Source organism: Somniosus microcephalus, unplaced genomic scaffold, assembly GCF_052327205.1.
Source record: "Somniosus microcephalus isolate GS21.2 unplaced genomic scaffold, FLI_Smic_1.0 unresolved_chr1, whole genome shotgun sequence".
Lineage (NCBI taxonomy): Eukaryota > Metazoa > Chordata > Chondrichthyes > Squaliformes > Somniosidae > Somniosus > Somniosus microcephalus.
This window is the reverse complement of record NW_028225179.1, coordinates 42,850,918-42,867,676: the sequence shown is the minus strand read 5'-3', so window position 1 is coordinate 42,867,676 and position 16,759 is coordinate 42,850,918. Positions and strand designations below refer to the sequence as shown.

Below are 16,759 nucleotides of genomic sequence, written 5' to 3'. Positions count from 1 at the left end.
CATGCAGGTACAGCAAGCAATTAGGAAAGCAAATGGTATGTTGGCCTTTATTACAGGAGGATTTGAGTATAAGAGTAAAGACGTCTTACTGCAATTATACAGGGCCCTGGTGAGACCACACCTGGAGTATTGTGTACAGTTTTGGTCTCCTTACCTAAGGAAGGATATACTTGCCATAGAGGGAGTGCAACGAAGGTTCACCAGACTGGTTCCTGGGATGGGGGGGATTGTCCTGTGAGGAGAGATTGAGTAGACTAGGCCGATATTCTCTCGAGTTTAGAAGAATGAGAGGTGATCTCATTGAAACATACAAAAGTCTTACAGGGCTTGACAGGGTAGATGCAGGGAGGATGTTTCCCCTGGCTGGGGAGTCTAGAACCAGGGGTCACAGTCTCAGAATAAGGGGTCGGCCATTTAGGACTGAGATGAGGAGAAATTTCTTCACTCAGAGGGTGGTGAATTTTTGTAATTCTCTCCCCCAAGGCTCGGTCGTTGAGTATATTCAAGACAGAGATCGCTAGATGTTTGAATATTAAGGGAATCAAGGAATATGGGGATAGTGCAGGAAAGTGGAGATGAGGTCGAAGATCAGCCATGATCTTATTGAATGGCAGCAGGCTCGAAGGGCCAAATGGCCGACTCCTGCTCCTATTTCTTATGTAAGTTCTAGGGAATGCAACCCTAATTTGTGTAATCTCTCCTCGTAACTTAACCCTTTATAAAACACAGGTTCAGCCCAACTGGAGTACTGTGTCCAATTCTGGGCACCGCACTTTAGGAAGGATGTGAAGGCCTTAGAGAGGGTGCAGAAAAGATTGACCAGAATGGTTCCAGGGATGAGGGACTTCAGTTACGTGGATAGACTGGAGAAGCTGGGATTCTTCTCCTTAGAGCAGAGAAGACTGAGAGGAGATTTGATAGAGGTGCTCACAATCATGAGGGGTCTGGACAGAGTAGATAGAGAGAGAAACTGGTCCCACCGGCTGAAGGGTCGAGAACCAGAGGACACAGACTTAAGGTGATTGGCAGAAGAACCAAAGGCGACATGTGGAACAACTGTTTCACGCAGCATGTGGTGAGGATCTGGAATGCACTGCCTGAAAGGGTGGTGGAGGCAGATTCAATCATGGCTTTCAAAAGGGAATTGGAGGAGAAAAATTTGAGGGGCTGCGGGGGAGTGGGTCTAGCTGAAGTGCTCTTGCAGAGAGCTGGCACGGGCTCGACGGGCCGAATGGCCTCCTTCTGTGCTGTAACCGTTCTATGATTCTAAGTCCGGGTATCATTCTGGTAAACCTACGCTGCACTCCCTCCAAGGCCAATATATTCTTCCTACGGTGCGATGCCCACAACTACACAAAGCTGGGTGGGCGTGTGTGCTGTGAGGAGGATGCCGAGAAACTCCAGTATGATTTGGACAGGTTGGGTGATTGGGCAGATGCAGTATAATGTGGATAAATGCGAGGTTATCCACTTTGGTGGCAAAAACAGGAAGGCAGATTATTATTTGAACGGCAATAGATTGGGAGAAGGGGAAGTGCAACGAGACCTGGGTGTCCTTGTGCACCAGTCGCTGAAGGTAAGCATGCAGGTGCAGCAGGCGGTTAAGAAGGCAAATGGTATGTTGGCCTTCGTAGCGAGAGGGTTTGAGTACAGGAACAAGGATGTCTTGCTGCAGTTGTACAGGGCCTTGGCGAGACCACACCTTGAGTATTGTGTGCAGTTTTGGTCGCCTTATCTGAGGAAGGATGTTCTTGCCATGGAGGGAGTTCAGCGAAGATTCACCAGGCTGATACTTGGGATGGCAGGAATGATGTATGAGGAGAGATTGGGACGATTGGGCTTGTACTCGCTGGAGTTTAGAAGAATGAGAGGGGATCTCATTGAAACTTATAAAATTCTATCAGGACTGGACAGACTAGATGCAGGAAGGATGTTCCCGATGGCCGGGGAGTCCAGAACCAGGGGTCACAGTCTACGGATAAGGGGTAAGCCATTTAGGACCGAGATGAGGAATTTCTTCACCCAGAGAGTGGTGAACCTGTGGAATTCTCTACCACAGAAGGTCGTTGAGGCCAATTCATTAAATATATTCAAGAAGGAGTTAGATATATTTCTTCAGGCTAAAGGGATCAAGGGATATGGAGAGAAGGCAGGGACAGGGTACTGAATTTGGATGATCAGCCATGATCGTATTGAATGGCGGAGCAGGCTCGAGGGGCCGAATGGCCTACTCCTGCTCCTATCTTCTATGTTTCTATGTAACTGCTCACAGTGCTCCAGGTGTGGTCTAACCAGGGCTTTGTATATTAATTTTAGATCTGAGATCGATAGATTTTTTGCTAGTCAAGGGTATAAAAGAATATGGAGCCAAGGCGGATGGACATGGTTAAGATACAGATCAGCCGTACACTATAAATGGCACCACTTTCAAAAGTGTAGATGAGCAGAGAGCACTTGGCGTCCATGTACAGAAATCCTTAAAGGTGACAGGGCAAGTTGATCAGGTGGTTAAAAAAGCAGATGGGTTACTTGGGTTTATACATCCTGGGGGTCACCATTGACCAGAAACTTAACTGGACCAGCCACATAAATACTGTGGCCACAAGAGCAGGTCAGAGGCTGGGTATTCTGCAGTGAGTGTCTCACCTCCTGACTCCCCAAAGCCTCTCCACCATCTACAAGGCACAAGTCAGGAGTGTGATGGAATACTCTCCACTTGCCTGGATGAGTGCAGCTCCAACAACACTCAAGAAGCTCGACACCATCCAGGACAAAGCAGCCCGCTTGATTGGCACCCCATCCACCACCTTAAACATTCACTCCCTCCACCGCCGGCGCACCGTGGCTGCAGTGTGTACCATCTACAACATGCACTGCAGCAACTCGCCAAGGCTTCTTCGGCAGCACCTCCCAAACCCGCGACCTCTTCCACCTAGAAGGACAAGGGCAGCAGGCGCCGGGGAACACCACCACCTCCAAGCTCCCCTCCAAGTCACACACCATCCCGACTTAGAAGTATATCGGCCGATCCTTCATCGTCGCTGGGTCAAAATCCTGGCACTCCCTCCCTAACAGCACTGTGGGAGTACCTTCACCACACGGACTGCAGCGGTTCAAGAAGGCAGCTCACCGCCACCTTCTCGAGGGCAATTAGGAATGGGCAATAAATGCCAGCTTTGCCAGCAACGCCCATGTCCCAGGAATGCCTAAAAAATAAATAGAGGCATAGAATATAAAAGCAAAGGAATCACGCTAGAGCTTGATAAATCACTGGTTAGGCCTCAGCTGGAGTATTGTGGGCAGTTCTGGGCCCCACACTTCAGGAAAGACGTCAAGACCTTAGAAAGGGTGCAGAGGAGGTTTATCAGTGATGAGCAGAGGTTGGGAAAGAAACATAGAAGATAGGAGCAGGAGTCAGCCATTCGGCCCCTCGAGCCTGCTCCGCCATTCAATGCGATCATGGCTGATCATCCACATTCAGTACCCTGTCCCTGCCTTCTCCCCATATCCCTTGATCCCTTTAGCCTTAAGAAATATATCCAACTCTTTCTTGAATATATTTAATGAATTGGCCTCAACTGCCTTCTGTGGTAGAGAATTCCACAGGTTCACCACTCTCTGGGTGAAGAAATTCCTCCTCATCTCTGTCCTAAATGGCTTACCCCTTATCCTTAGACTGTGACCCCTGGATCTGGACTCCCCCGCCATCGGGAACATCCTTCCTGCATCTAGTCTGTCTAGTCCTGTTAGAATTTTATAAGTTTCAATGAGATCCCTTCTCATTCTTCTAAACTCCAGCGAGTATAAGCCCAATCGACCCAATCTCTCCTCATATGTCATTCCTGCCATCCCAGGTATCAGTCTGGTGAATCTTCGCTGCACTCCCTCCATGGCAAGAACGTCCTTCCTCAGGTAAGGCGACCAAAACTGCACACAGAATTAGACTGTCGTATGAGAAGAGATTGAGTAAACTAGGCCTGTATTCTCTTGAATTCAGAAGAATGAGAGGGGATCTCATTGAAGCATAAAAATTATTACAGGGCTTGATAGGGTGGATGCTGGGAGAATGTTTCCCTTGGCTGGGGATCTAGAACCAGGGGCCACAGCCTCAGGATAAAGGGTCGGCCATTCAGGACTGAGATGAGGAGAAATTTCTTCACACAGAGGGTGGTGAATCTTTGGAATTTTCTACCCCAGAGGGCGGTGGAGGCTCAGTCATTGGGTATATTCAAAACAGAAGGCGATAGATTTCTGACTAGTAAGGGCATCAAGGGATATGGCGATAGGGCCGGTGAATGGAGTTGAGGCAGAAGATCAGCCATGATCTCATTGAATGGCAGAGCAGGCTCGAATGGCCGACTCCTGCTCCTATTTGAGGAAGGACGTTCTTGCCATGGAGGGAGTGCAGCGAAGATTCACCAGGCTGACACCTGGGATGGCGAGAATGACGTATGAGGAGAGATTGGGTCGATTGGGCTTATACTCGCTGGAGTTTAGAAGATTGAGAGGGGATCTCATTGAAACTTATAAAATTCTGTCAGGTCTGGACAGACTAGACGCAGGAAGGATGTTCCCGATGGTCGGGGAGTCCAGAACCAGGGGTCACAGTCTAAGGATAACGGGTAAGCCATTTAGGACAGAGATGAGGAGGAATTTCTTCACCCAGAGAGCGGTGAACCTGTGGAATTCTCTACCACAGAAGGCAGTTGAGGGCAATTCATTAAATATATTCAAGAAGGAGTTAGATATATTTCTTAAGGCTGAAGGGATCAAGGGATATGGGGAGAAAGCAGGGACAGGGTACTGAATTTGGATGATCAGCCATGATCTCATTGAATGGCGGAACAGGCTCGAGGGGCCGAATGGCCGACTCCTGCTCCTATTTCTTATGTTCTTATGACTATTCTCCCTGGAACAGAGACGGTTAAGAGGTGACCTAATAGAGGTTTACAAGATGGCGAGAGGTTTTGATGGAGTAGATGAGAGAAAGACTCTTCCCTCTGGCGTGTGGGTCAAGAACCAGAGGTCACAGATTCAAAACCATTGGGGCAAAAGATCTCGAGGGGAGATGAGAATGTTTTCACTCCGAGAGTAGTGGGGATCTGGACCACTCGAACTGAAAAGGTGGTAGAAGCCGATTCCATCGATAATTTTAAAAGGGAGTTGGGCAGGCACTTGAGGATGGGGAACTTAACAGGGTTACGGACAAAAAGCGGGGGTGAGTGGGACTAAGCACGACTGCTCCTTCAAAGACCTGATTGAATGGCAGAACAGGCTCGAGGGGCTGAATGGCCGCCTCCTGTCGCTACTTTCATTTCCCCTGCTCTCGCCCCCATCGCCCCTGTCTCTCTGTCCTGGAGGCGCGCTCTGGTTTCTCGTATGTTAGCGGGGGGAGGAGGCCTGGATGTCAGCTGTGACTCAGTGGGTAGCACCCTCGCTCTGAGTCAGAGGGCTGTGGGTTCAATTCAATTCAATTCAGTTCAAGTCCCACTCCAGAGACTTGAGCACAAAAATCTAGGCTGACACTCCAGTGCAGTACTGAGGGAGCGCTGCACTGTCGGAGGGACAGTACTGAGAGCGCCGCACTGTCGGAGGGACAGTACTGAGGGAGCGCTGCACTGTCGGAGGGGCAGGACTGAGGGAGCGCCACACTGTCGGAGGGACAGTACTGAGGGAGCGCTGCACTGTCGGAGGGACAGTACTGAGGGAGCGGCGCACTGTCGGAGGTGCCGTCTTTCGGATGAGACGTTAAACCCAGGCCCCGTCTGCCCCCTCAGGTGGACGTGAAAGATCCCGTGGCCACTATTTCGAAGAAGACCAGGGGGGAGTTCTCCCCGGTGTCCTGGCCAATATTTATCCCTCAATCAACATCACAGATGATCAGGTGATTTATCACATTGCTGTTTGTGGGAGCTTGCTGTGCGCAAAGTGGCTGCTGCGTTTCCTACAACTGACTACACTTCAAAAAGTACTTCATTGGCTGTAAACCCGGACTCCAAGGGTTAAATTACGAGGAGAGATTACACAAATTACGGTTGTATTCCCTGGAATTTAGAAGATTAAAGGATGATCTGATCCAAGTTTTCAGGATATTAAGTGGAACAGATAGGGTAGATAGAGAGAAACCATTTCCGCTGGTTGGGGAGTCTGGGACTTGGGGGCAGAGTCTAAAAATTAGAGCCAGACCTTTCAGGGGCGAAGTTAGGAAACACTTCTACACACAAAGGGAGGTAGAAGTTTGGCACTCTTCCGCAAACAGCAATTGATGCGAGATCAATTGATTTTAAATCGGAGATTGATGGCTTTTTGTTAATCAAAGCTATTTCGGGATAGGGGCCAAAGGCGGGTAGATGGAGTTAGGTCACAGATCAGCCATGATCTCATTGAATGGTGGAACAGGCTCGAGGGGCTGAACGGCCTCCTCCTGTTGCTATGTTTCCTTAATGTCTTTTTTTTTCTTACTGAACTGACCCAGTGTGTGTGTGTGTGTGTGTGTGTGCTCTCTCTCTCTCTCTCTCTCTCTCCCCCGTCCACCACCGGCAATGCAGGAGGCCACGCGGCGGAGCTGCAGGCGCAGGCGGCGACGGGCCACGCAGGCAGAAGGAGCTGCCCACCGACCCTCCTTACACCGCCTTCGTGGGCAATCTCCCCTTCAACGCCGTCCAGGGAGACATCGACCACATCTTCAAGGAGCTCCGGGTGCGCAGCATCCGACTGGTGCGCGACAAGGAGACAGACAAGTTCAAAGGTCAGTGGCTCGGATGCATTGGGTGTCACTTTCCAAAATTCCGTCGATCCTGGAACGGCTTCCCGCGGATTGGAAGCTGGCAAATGTAGCCCCACTATTTAAGAAAGGAGGGAGAGAGAAAACGGGGACCAGCTAGCCTGACATCGGTAGTAGGGAAAATGCTAGACTATTATTAAGGATGTGGTAACAGGGCACTTAGAAAATAATAAGAGGATTGGGCAGAGTCAGCACGGAGTTATGGAAGGGAAATCGTGTTTGACAAATCTGTTGGCGTTTTTTGAGGTTGTAACTAGCAGAATAGATAAGGGGGAAACCAGTGGATGTGGTGTATTTGGATTTGCAGAAGGCATTCAATAAAGGGCCACACAAGAGGCTATTAAACAAAATTAGGGCTCATGGGATTGGGGGTAATATACTAGCATGGATTGAGGATTGGTTAACGGACAGAAACCAGAGAGTAGGAATAAACAGGTCATTTTCGGGTTGGCAGGCTGTAACTAGTGGGGTACCGCAAGGATCAGTGCTTGGGCCTCAGCTATTCACAATCTATATCAATGATTTGGATGAGGGGACCAAATGTAATATACCCAAGTTTGCTGATGATACAAAGCTGGGTGGGAATGTAAGTTGTGAGGAGGATGCAAGGAGGCTTCAAGGGGATATAGACAGGCTAAGTGAGTGGGCAAGAACATGGCAAATGGAATATAATGTGGAGAAATGTGAAGTTATCCACTTTGGTGGGGAAAATAGAAAAGCAGAGTTTTTTTAAATGGTGAGAGATTGGGAAATGTTGGTGTTCAGAGGACCTGGGTGTCCTTGTACACGAATCACTGAAAGTTAACATGCAGGTACAGCAAACAATTAGGAAAGCAAATGGTATGTTGGCCTTTATTACCAGAGGATTTGAGTATAAGAGTAAAGACGTCTTACTGCAATTATATAGGGCCCTGGTGAGACCACACCTGGAGTATTGTGTACAGTTTTGGTCTCCTTACCTGAGGAAGAATATACTTACCATAAAGGGAGTGCAACGTAGGTTCACCAGACTGGTTCCTGGGATGGGGGGATTGTCCTGTGAGGAGAGATTGGGTAGACTAGGCCTATATTCTCCAGAGTTTAGAAGAATGGGAGGTGATCTCATTGAAACAGGGCTTGACAGGGTAGATGCAGGGAGGATGTTTCCCCTGGCTGGGGAGTCCAGAACCAGGGGTCACAGTCTCAGAATAAGAGGTCGGCCATTTAGGACTGAGATGAGAAATTTCTTCACTCAGAGGGTGGTGAATCTTTGGAATTCTCTCCCCCAGAGGGCTGTGGAGGCTCAGTCGTCGAGTATGTTCAAGGCAGAGATCGATAGATTTTTGAATATCAAGGGAATTGAGGGATATGGGGATAGTACGGGAAAGTGGAGATGAGGGAGAAGATCAGCCATGATCTTATTGAATGGGCTCGAGGGACCAAATGGCCTAATCCTGCTCCTATTTCTTATGGTTGGCCAAGCAACTTGGGACAGAGCCCCAGGTGCACACGCACAGAGCAGGAAGGCCCTGGTTCCATCCCCGGCCTAGTGCTGAGTTACCTGATCGCACAGCCACTGTGGGACTGAGCACCACGCGCGCACACACCCCAACCATTCGGCCCATCGTGCCTGTGCCGGCTCTTTGGATGAGCTCTCCAATTAATCCCACTCCCCTGCTCTTCCCCCACAGTCCTGCAAGTTCGTCCCCTTCAAATATTTATCCAATTCCCTTTTGAAAGTTACTATTGAATCTGCTTCCACCGCTCTTTCAGGCAGCGCATTCCAGATCACAACAACTCGCTGTGTAAAATACATTCTCCTCATCTCCCCGTCTGGTTCTTTGGCCAATCACCTTAAACCTGTGTCCTCTGGTAACCGGCCCTCCTGTCACTGGAAACAGTTTCTCCTTATTTACTCTGTCAGCACCCCTCATGATTTTGAACATCTCTATCGAATCTCCTCTTAACCTTCATAGAATGATCCAGCACAGAAGGAGGCCATTCGGCCCATCGTGTCTGTGCCGGCTCTTTGGCCCGAGCTCTCCAATTACAGGAAACTCTCGTTTAAACGGCACCTAAATACCCGGAATTCTCTATTAACCAGCAAAATTCTCACTCCGAAAACAACACCTCAATAACCGGCAATGTTGCCGAGTCCGAGCCTCCCGTGGTGGCCGAGTTAGTCAGTGGGGGTAGTTCTTCAAACTGCCACTACTCGGCTTCTGGGCGCTGTCGGGAGTCGGAACACCTCAATACCCCTGTAACAGCGGCCATGTTCGCGCCCAGGTGGCCCTGGAGATGGAGCACGCGGTGTCCGCCGGCGCGCTTGAGTATTTGCGCGACCGGTGGGCACCGCGGGGACTGGATATCAACCTGCAAAACCAAATTTTAATTTGATTTGTTAAGTTTTAGTTGAACTTTTGTTTATTTACAGTCCAATTGGGTTTTTTTTGGGTCCAAACAAAAAGAGTACCCCTGTAACAGGAGTCTGACTCTCCTGCGCTGCCGGTAGTCTCTTCTGATCCGCCATTTTACAGGGGTACTGTGAGTCTCCCACGCTGCTGGTAGTCATTGCATTGCATTACCCTCAACTGGCAGTACTGTACTTAATCAAGCATCTTCCACCATCCATTTAACACAACATTCTGTAGGTGAGTACCCAGTTACTGTATACTGCACATTTATTGATTTTTTTATTTTTCTTTGTTAAAAATAGCCTCGGTAGATAACCCTCTCCATCATCCGGAATTTTTGATCAACCGGCAACGCGCCAGTCCCGTCGGTGCCAGATACCAAAGAGTTTCCTGTCGTTCCACTCCCCTGCTCTTTCTCCATAGCCCTGCAATTTCGTCCTCTTCAAGTACATGTCCAATTGCCCTCTGAAAGTTGCTGAATATGATTCCACCATCCTTTCAGGTAGTGCGTTGCCGATCTGAACAACCCTCTGTGTGAAGAACTTTCTCCCCATTTTCCCCTCTGGTTCTTTGGCCAGTTATTTTAAATCTGTGACTACTTGCTCGATCAACAGCCCTTGTGATCTGGAATACCTCTGTCAAATCACCTCTTAACCTTCTCTGCTCTAAGGAGAACAACTCCAGTCTCTCCACGTAACTGAAGTCCCTCATCCCTGGTACCATTCTGGTCAATCTCCCCTTAACCTTCTCTGCTCTAAGGAGAACAACCCCAGCTTCTCCAGTCTCTCCACATAACTGAAGTCCCTCATCCCTGGTACCATTCTGGTCAATCTCCCCTTAACCTTCTCTGCTCTAAGGAGAACAATCCCAGCTTCTCCAGTCTCTCCACATCACTGAAGTCCCTTATCCCTGGTACCATTCTGGTCAATCGCCTCTGCACCTTATCCAAGGCCTTGACATCCTTCCTAAAGTGTGGAGCCCAGAATTGGACACTACTCCAACTGGGACCTAACCAGTGTTTTATAAAGGGTTTAGCAATAACTAGCTTGCTTTTGTACTCTATGCCTCTATTTATAAAGCCAACGATCCCATATGCCTTTTTAACAGCCTTATCAACTTGTCCTGCCACCATCAAAGATTAGTGCACGCACACCCCCAGGTCTTTCTGTTCCTGCACCCTTTTTAAAATTGTGCCACTTAGTTTATATTGCCTCTCATTCTCCTAACAAAATGCATCGCTTCACACTTCTTTGCATTAAACTGCATCTGCCCTCTGTCTGCCCATTTCACCAGTCTATCTGTGTCCTTCTGAAGTCTGTTATTGTCCTCCTCACTGTTTATAGCATTTACGAGTTTTGTGTCATCTTCAAACTTTGAAATATGCCCTGTACACCCAAGTCCAGGTCATTAATATATACCAAAAAGAGCAGTGCTCCCAATCCCAATCCCTGGGGAACACCACCGAATGCCTCCCTCCAGTTTGAGAAACAACCGGCCACCACTGCTCTCTGCTTTCTGTCCCTTAGCCAATTTTGTATCCATGCTGCCACTGTCCCGTTAATCCCATGGGCTTCCATTGTAATGTAGGAAACGTGGCAGAGCAAGGTCCCACACACAGCAGTGTATTTCAAGTGTGGTCTCACCAAGGTATAAGTAGACCAGAACTGTGCACAGTGCTCCAAGTGTGGTCTGACCAAGGTATATGGAGACCAGAACTATGCACAGTGCTCCCAAGTGTGGCCTAACCAAGGTTCAATACCTGTTTAACATAACTTGCTTGCTTTTCAATACCTCTATTAGTTTCTCATCCGATCTCTAACACTTGGATTCCTTGCCCTGTTTTCCCCACAGGTTTCTGTTATGTGGAGTTCGATGATGTAGAAACGCTGGAGGAAGCCCTCACATTTGACGGAGCGGTGAGTGTGTTTATGTTCAGTACTTCTACTACGCACACACCCCCTCGGGCAACTCCAGGGCCGTGTGGGAGCGGGCTGCACAGGCTAACACTGACCGGGTCTAAAGCCAGCCCATGGAGACATCATAAAATGAACGGATATCCCGGGAGTGAGTTACAGGCTGGGATCTAATCGTGGGGTTCGGGGGGTTTATATATAGAATAACAGATACCCGGGAGTGAGTTACAGGCTGGAATCTAATCGAGGGGTTCGGGAGTTTATATATAGAATAACATACCCGGGAGTGAGTTACAGGCTGGGATCTAATCGTGGGGTTCGGGGGGTTTATATATAGAATAACAGATACCCGGGAGTGAGTTACAGGCTGGGATCTAATCGAGGAGTTCGGGGGTTTATATATAGAATAACAGATACCCGGGAGTGAGTTACAGGCTGGGATCTAATCGAGGGGTTCGGGGGGTTTATATATAGAATAACAGATACCCGGGAGTGAGTTACAGGCTGGGATCTAATCAAGGGGTTCGGGGGGTTTATATATAGAATAACAGATACCCGGGAGTGAGTTACAGGCTGGAATCTAATCGAGGGGTTTGGGGGGTTTATATATAGAATAACAGATACCCGGGAGTGAGTTACAGGCTGGAATCTAATCGAGGGGTTTATATATACAATAACAGATACCCGGGAGTGAGTTACAGGCTGGAATCTAATCGAGGGGTTTGGGGGGTTTATATATAGAATAACAGATACCCGGGAGTGAGTTACAGGCTGGAATCTAATCGAGGGGTTTATATATACAATAACAGATACCCGGGAGTGAGTTACAGGCTGGAATCTAATCGAGGGGTTCGGGGGGTTTATATATAGAATAACAGATACCCGGGAGTGAGTTACAGGCTGGAATCTAATCGAGGGGTTTATATATAGAATAACAGATACCCGGGAGTGAGTTACAGGCTGGAATCTAATCGAGGGGTTTATATATAGAATAACAGATACCCGGGAGTGAGTTACAGGCTGGAATCTAATCGAGGGGTTCGGGGGTTTATATGTAGAATAACAGATACCCGGGAGTGAGTTACAGGCTGGAATCTAATCGAGGGGTTTATATATAGAATAACAGATACCCGGGAGTGAGTTACAGGCTGGAATCTAATCGAGGGGTTTATATATAGAATAACAGATACCCGGGAGTGAGTTACAGGCTGGAATCTAATCGAGGGGTTCGGGGGTTTATATATAGAATAACAGATACCCGGGAGTGAGTTACAGGCTGGAATCTAATCGAGGGGTTCGGGGGGTTTATATATAGAATAACAGATAACCAAGAGAGAGTTACAGGCTGGGATCTAATCGAGGGGTTCGGGGGGTTTATATATAGAATAACAGATACCCGGGAGTGAGTTTCAGGCTGGAATCTAATCGAGGGGTTCGGGGTGGTTTATATATAGAATAACAGATACCCGGGAGTGAGTTACAGGCTGGAATCTAATCGAGGGGTTCGGGGGTTTATATATAGAATAACAGATGCCCGGGAGTGAGTTACAGGCTGGAATCTAATCGAGGGGTTCGGTGGATTTATATATAGAATAACAGATGCCCGGGAGTGAGTTACAGGCTGGGGTCTAATCGAGGGGTTCGGGAGGTTTATATAAGGACATAAGAAATAGGAGCAGGAGTCGGCCAATCGGCCCCTCGAGCCTGCTCCGCCATTCAATAAGATCATGGCTGATCTGATCCTAACCGCCAATCCACTATCACAGAACCATCTCCTGAATCTAACAGAATTAGACACACGAAATAGGAGCAGGATCAGGCTACACGGCCCCTGGGCCCGCTCCGCTACCCACAGGGCCATGACCGATCCGAACCTAGACTCATGTCCAAATTCCTGCCCGCTCCCCGTAACCCTTAATTCCCTTTTACTTCTAGGAATTTCTGTTTTAAATTTATGTAATGATGTAGCTTCTACAGCTTTTTGGGGCAGCATATTCCATGGACTTACCACCCTCTGAGTGAAGTAGTTCCTCCTCATCTCCGTTTTGAAAGAGCAGCCCCTTATTCTAAGACTATGCCCCCTAGTTCTAGTTTCACCCATCATCGGGAACATCTTCCCCGCATCCACCCGATCCAACCCCTTCACAATCTTATATGTTTCAATACGATCGCCTCTCATTCTTCTGAACTCCAATGAGTAGAGTCCCAATCTACTCAACCTCTCCTCATATGTCCATCCCCTCATCCCCGGGATTAACCGAGTGAACCTTTGTACTGACTCGAGAGCAAGTATGTCCTTTCTTAAGTATGGACACCAAAACTGTACACAATATTCCAGGTGCGGTCTCACCAATACCTTGTACAACTGAAGCAATACCTCCCTATTTTTATATTCTATCCCCCTAGCAATGAAAGCCAACATTCTATTGGCCTTCTTAATCACTTGCTGCACCTGCATACTAACCTTTTGAGTTTCGTGCACCAGGACCCCCAGATCCCTTTGTACTTCAGTACTTTCCAGTTTCTTGCCATTAAGATAATAACTTGCTCTACGATTTTTCCTGCCAAAGTGCATAACCTCACACTTTCCAGTATTGTATTCCATCTGCCAAATCTCTGCCCACTTACTTAGCCTGTCGATGTCCCCTTGCAGGTTTTTTATGTCCTCCTCACTCACTACTTTCCCTCCCATCTTAGTATCATCTGCAAACTTTGATATGTTACACTCGGTCCCCTCCTCCAAATCGTTAATATAGATTGTAAAGAGTTGGGGACCCAGCACTGACCCCTGCGGAACACCACTAGTTACTGATTGCCAGTCTGAGAATGAACCATTTATCCCAACTCTCTGCCTTCTGTTAGATAGCCAATCCTCTATCCATGCCAAAATATTACCCCCAATCCTGTGATTTTTTATCTTAAGCAATAATCTTTTGTGTGGCACCTTGTCAAATGCCTTTTGGAAGTCTAAATACACTACGTCCACTGGTTCCCCTTTATCCACCCTATACGTTACTTCCTCAAAGAACTCCAGCAAATTTGTCAAACATGACTTCCCCTTCATAAAACCATGCTGACTTTGTCCTATTAAATTATGATTATCCAAATGTCCTGTTACTGTCTCCTTAATAATGGACTCCAAAATTTTACCTACCACAGATGTGAGGCTAACCGGTCTATAGTTTCCAGCCTTCTGTCTACTGCCCTTTTTAAATAAGGGTGTTACATTAGCAGTTTTCCAGTCTGCCGGGACCTTTGCCGAGCCCAGGGAGTTTTGGAAAATTATTACTAATGCATCCACAATCCCGACCGCCACTTCCCTCAAGACCCTAGGATGTAAGCCATCAGGTCCAGGTGATTTATCCGCCTTGAGTCCCATTATTTTACCGAGTACCACTTCCTTAGTGATTTTGATCGTGTTTAGCTCCTTCCCCCCCCCCCACCTTTAGCCCCCTGTTTGTCCAGTGTTGGGATATTCTTAGTGTCTTCTACTGTAAAGACTGATGTAAAATATTCATTCAGTGTTTTTGCCATCTCCATATTTCCCACCATTAATTTCCCGGCCTCATCCTCTAAGGGACCAACATAGAATAACAGGTACCCGGGAGTGAGTTACAGGCTGGAATCTAATCGAGGGGTTCGGGGGGGTTTATATATAGAATAACAGATACCCGGGAGTGAGTTACAGGCTGGAATCTAATCGAGGGGTTCGGGGGTTTATATATAGAATAACAGATACCCGGGAGTGAGTTACAGGCTGGAATCTAATCGAGGGGTTCGGGGTTTATGTATAGAACAGATACCCGGGAGTGAGTTACAGGCTGGAATCTAATCGAGGGGTTCGGGGTTTATATATAGAATAACAGATACCCGGGAGTGAGTTACAGGCTGGGATCTAATCGAGGGGTTCAGAGGGGTTTATGTATAGAATAACAGATACCCGGGAGTGAGTTACAGGCTGGAATCTAATCGAGGGGTTCGGGAGGTTTATATATAGAATAACAGATACCCGGGAGTGAGTTACAGGCTGGAATCTAATCGAGGGGTTCGGGGTTTATGTATAGAACAGATACCCGGGAGTGAGTTACAGGCTGGAATCTAATCGAGGGGTTCGGGGTTTATATATAGAATAACAGATACCCGGGAGTGAGTTACAGGCTGGGATCTAATCGAGGGGTTCGGGGGTTTATATATAGAATAACAGATACCCGGGAGTGAGTTACAGGCTGGGATCTAATCGAGGGGTTCGGGGGGTTTATGTATAGAATAACAGATACCCGGGAGTGAGTTACAGGCTGGGATCTAATCGAGGGGTTCGGGGGTTTATATATAGAATAACAGATACCCGGGAGTGAGTTACAGGCTGGGATCTAATCGAGGGGTTCAGAGGGGTTTATGTATAGAATAACAGATACCCGGGAGTGAGTTACAGGCTGGAATCTAATCGAGGGGTTCGGGGGGTTTATATATAGAATAACAGATACCCAGGAGTGAGTTACAGGCTGGAATCTAATCGAGGGGTTCGGGGGTTTATATATAGAATAACAGATACCCGGGAGTGAGTTACAGGCTGGAATCTAATCGAGGGGTTCGGGGGGGTTTATATATAGAATAACAGATACCCAGGAGTGAGTTACAGGCTGGAATCTAATCGAGGGGTTCGGGGTTTATATATAGAATAACAGATACCCGGGAGTGAGTTACAGGCTGGAATCTAATCGAGGGGTTCGGGGGGTTTATATATAGAATAACAGATACCTGGGAGTGAGTTACAGGCTGGAATCTAATCGAGGGGTTCGGGGGGGTTTATATATAGAATAACAGATACCCAGGAGTGAGTTACAGACTGGAATCTAATCGAGGGGTTCGGGGGTTTAAAGATAGAACAACAGATACCCAGGAGTGAGTTACAGGCTGGAATCTAATCGAGGGGTTCGGGGGTTTATATATAGAATAACAGATACCCGGGAGTGAGTTGCAGGCTGGAATCTAATCGAGGGGTTCGGGGGGTTTATATATAGAATAACAGATACGCGGGAGTGAGTTACAGGCTGGAATCTAATCGAGGGGTTCGGGGTTTATATATAGAATAACAGATACCCGGGAGTGAGTTACAGGCTGGGATCTAATCGAGGGGTTCGGGGGTTTATATATAGAATAACAGATACCCGGGAGTGAGTTACAGGCTGGAATCTAATCGAGGGGTTCGGGGGTTTATATATAGAATAACAGATACCCGGGAGTGAGTTACAGGCTGGGATCTAATCGAGGGGTTCGGGGGGTTTATGTATAGAATAACAGATACCCGGGAGTGAGTTACAGGCTGGGATCTAATCGAGGGGTTCGGGGGTTTATATATAGAATAACAGATACCCGGGAGTGAGTTACAGGCTGGGATCTAATCGAGGGGTTCAGAGGGGTTTATGTATAGAATAACAGATACCCGGGAGTGAGTTACAGGCTGGAATCTAATCGAGGGGTTCGGGGGGGTTTATATATAGAATAACAGATACCCAGGAGTGAGTTACAGGCTGGAATCTAATCGAGGGGTTCGGGGTTTATATATAGAATAACAGATACCCGGGAGTGAGTTACAGGCTGGAATCTAATCGAGGGGTTCGGGGGGTTTATATATAGAATAACAGATACCTGGGAGTGAGTTACAGGCT

At 47.7% G+C, this 16,759-nt stretch overlaps 1 protein-coding gene across 4 annotated transcripts in view; it reads left to right on the top strand.

Moving 5' to 3' along the window:
* The window catches only part of LOC147094865 (eukaryotic translation initiation factor 4H-like), a 38,313-nt gene that overhangs the window by 3,094 nt on the left and 18,460 nt on the right, over positions 1-16,759 (top strand). For all 4 annotated transcript variants that reach the window (XM_085974477.1, XM_085974475.1, XM_085974476.1 and 1 more), the window contains exons 2-3: positions 6,549-6,748; positions 11,029-11,093. In XM_085974477.1, coding sequence (XP_085830603.1) covers positions 6,549-6,748; positions 11,029-11,093 — 265 coding nt within the window. The remainder of the gene's footprint in view (positions 1-6,548; positions 6,749-11,028; positions 11,094-16,759) is intronic.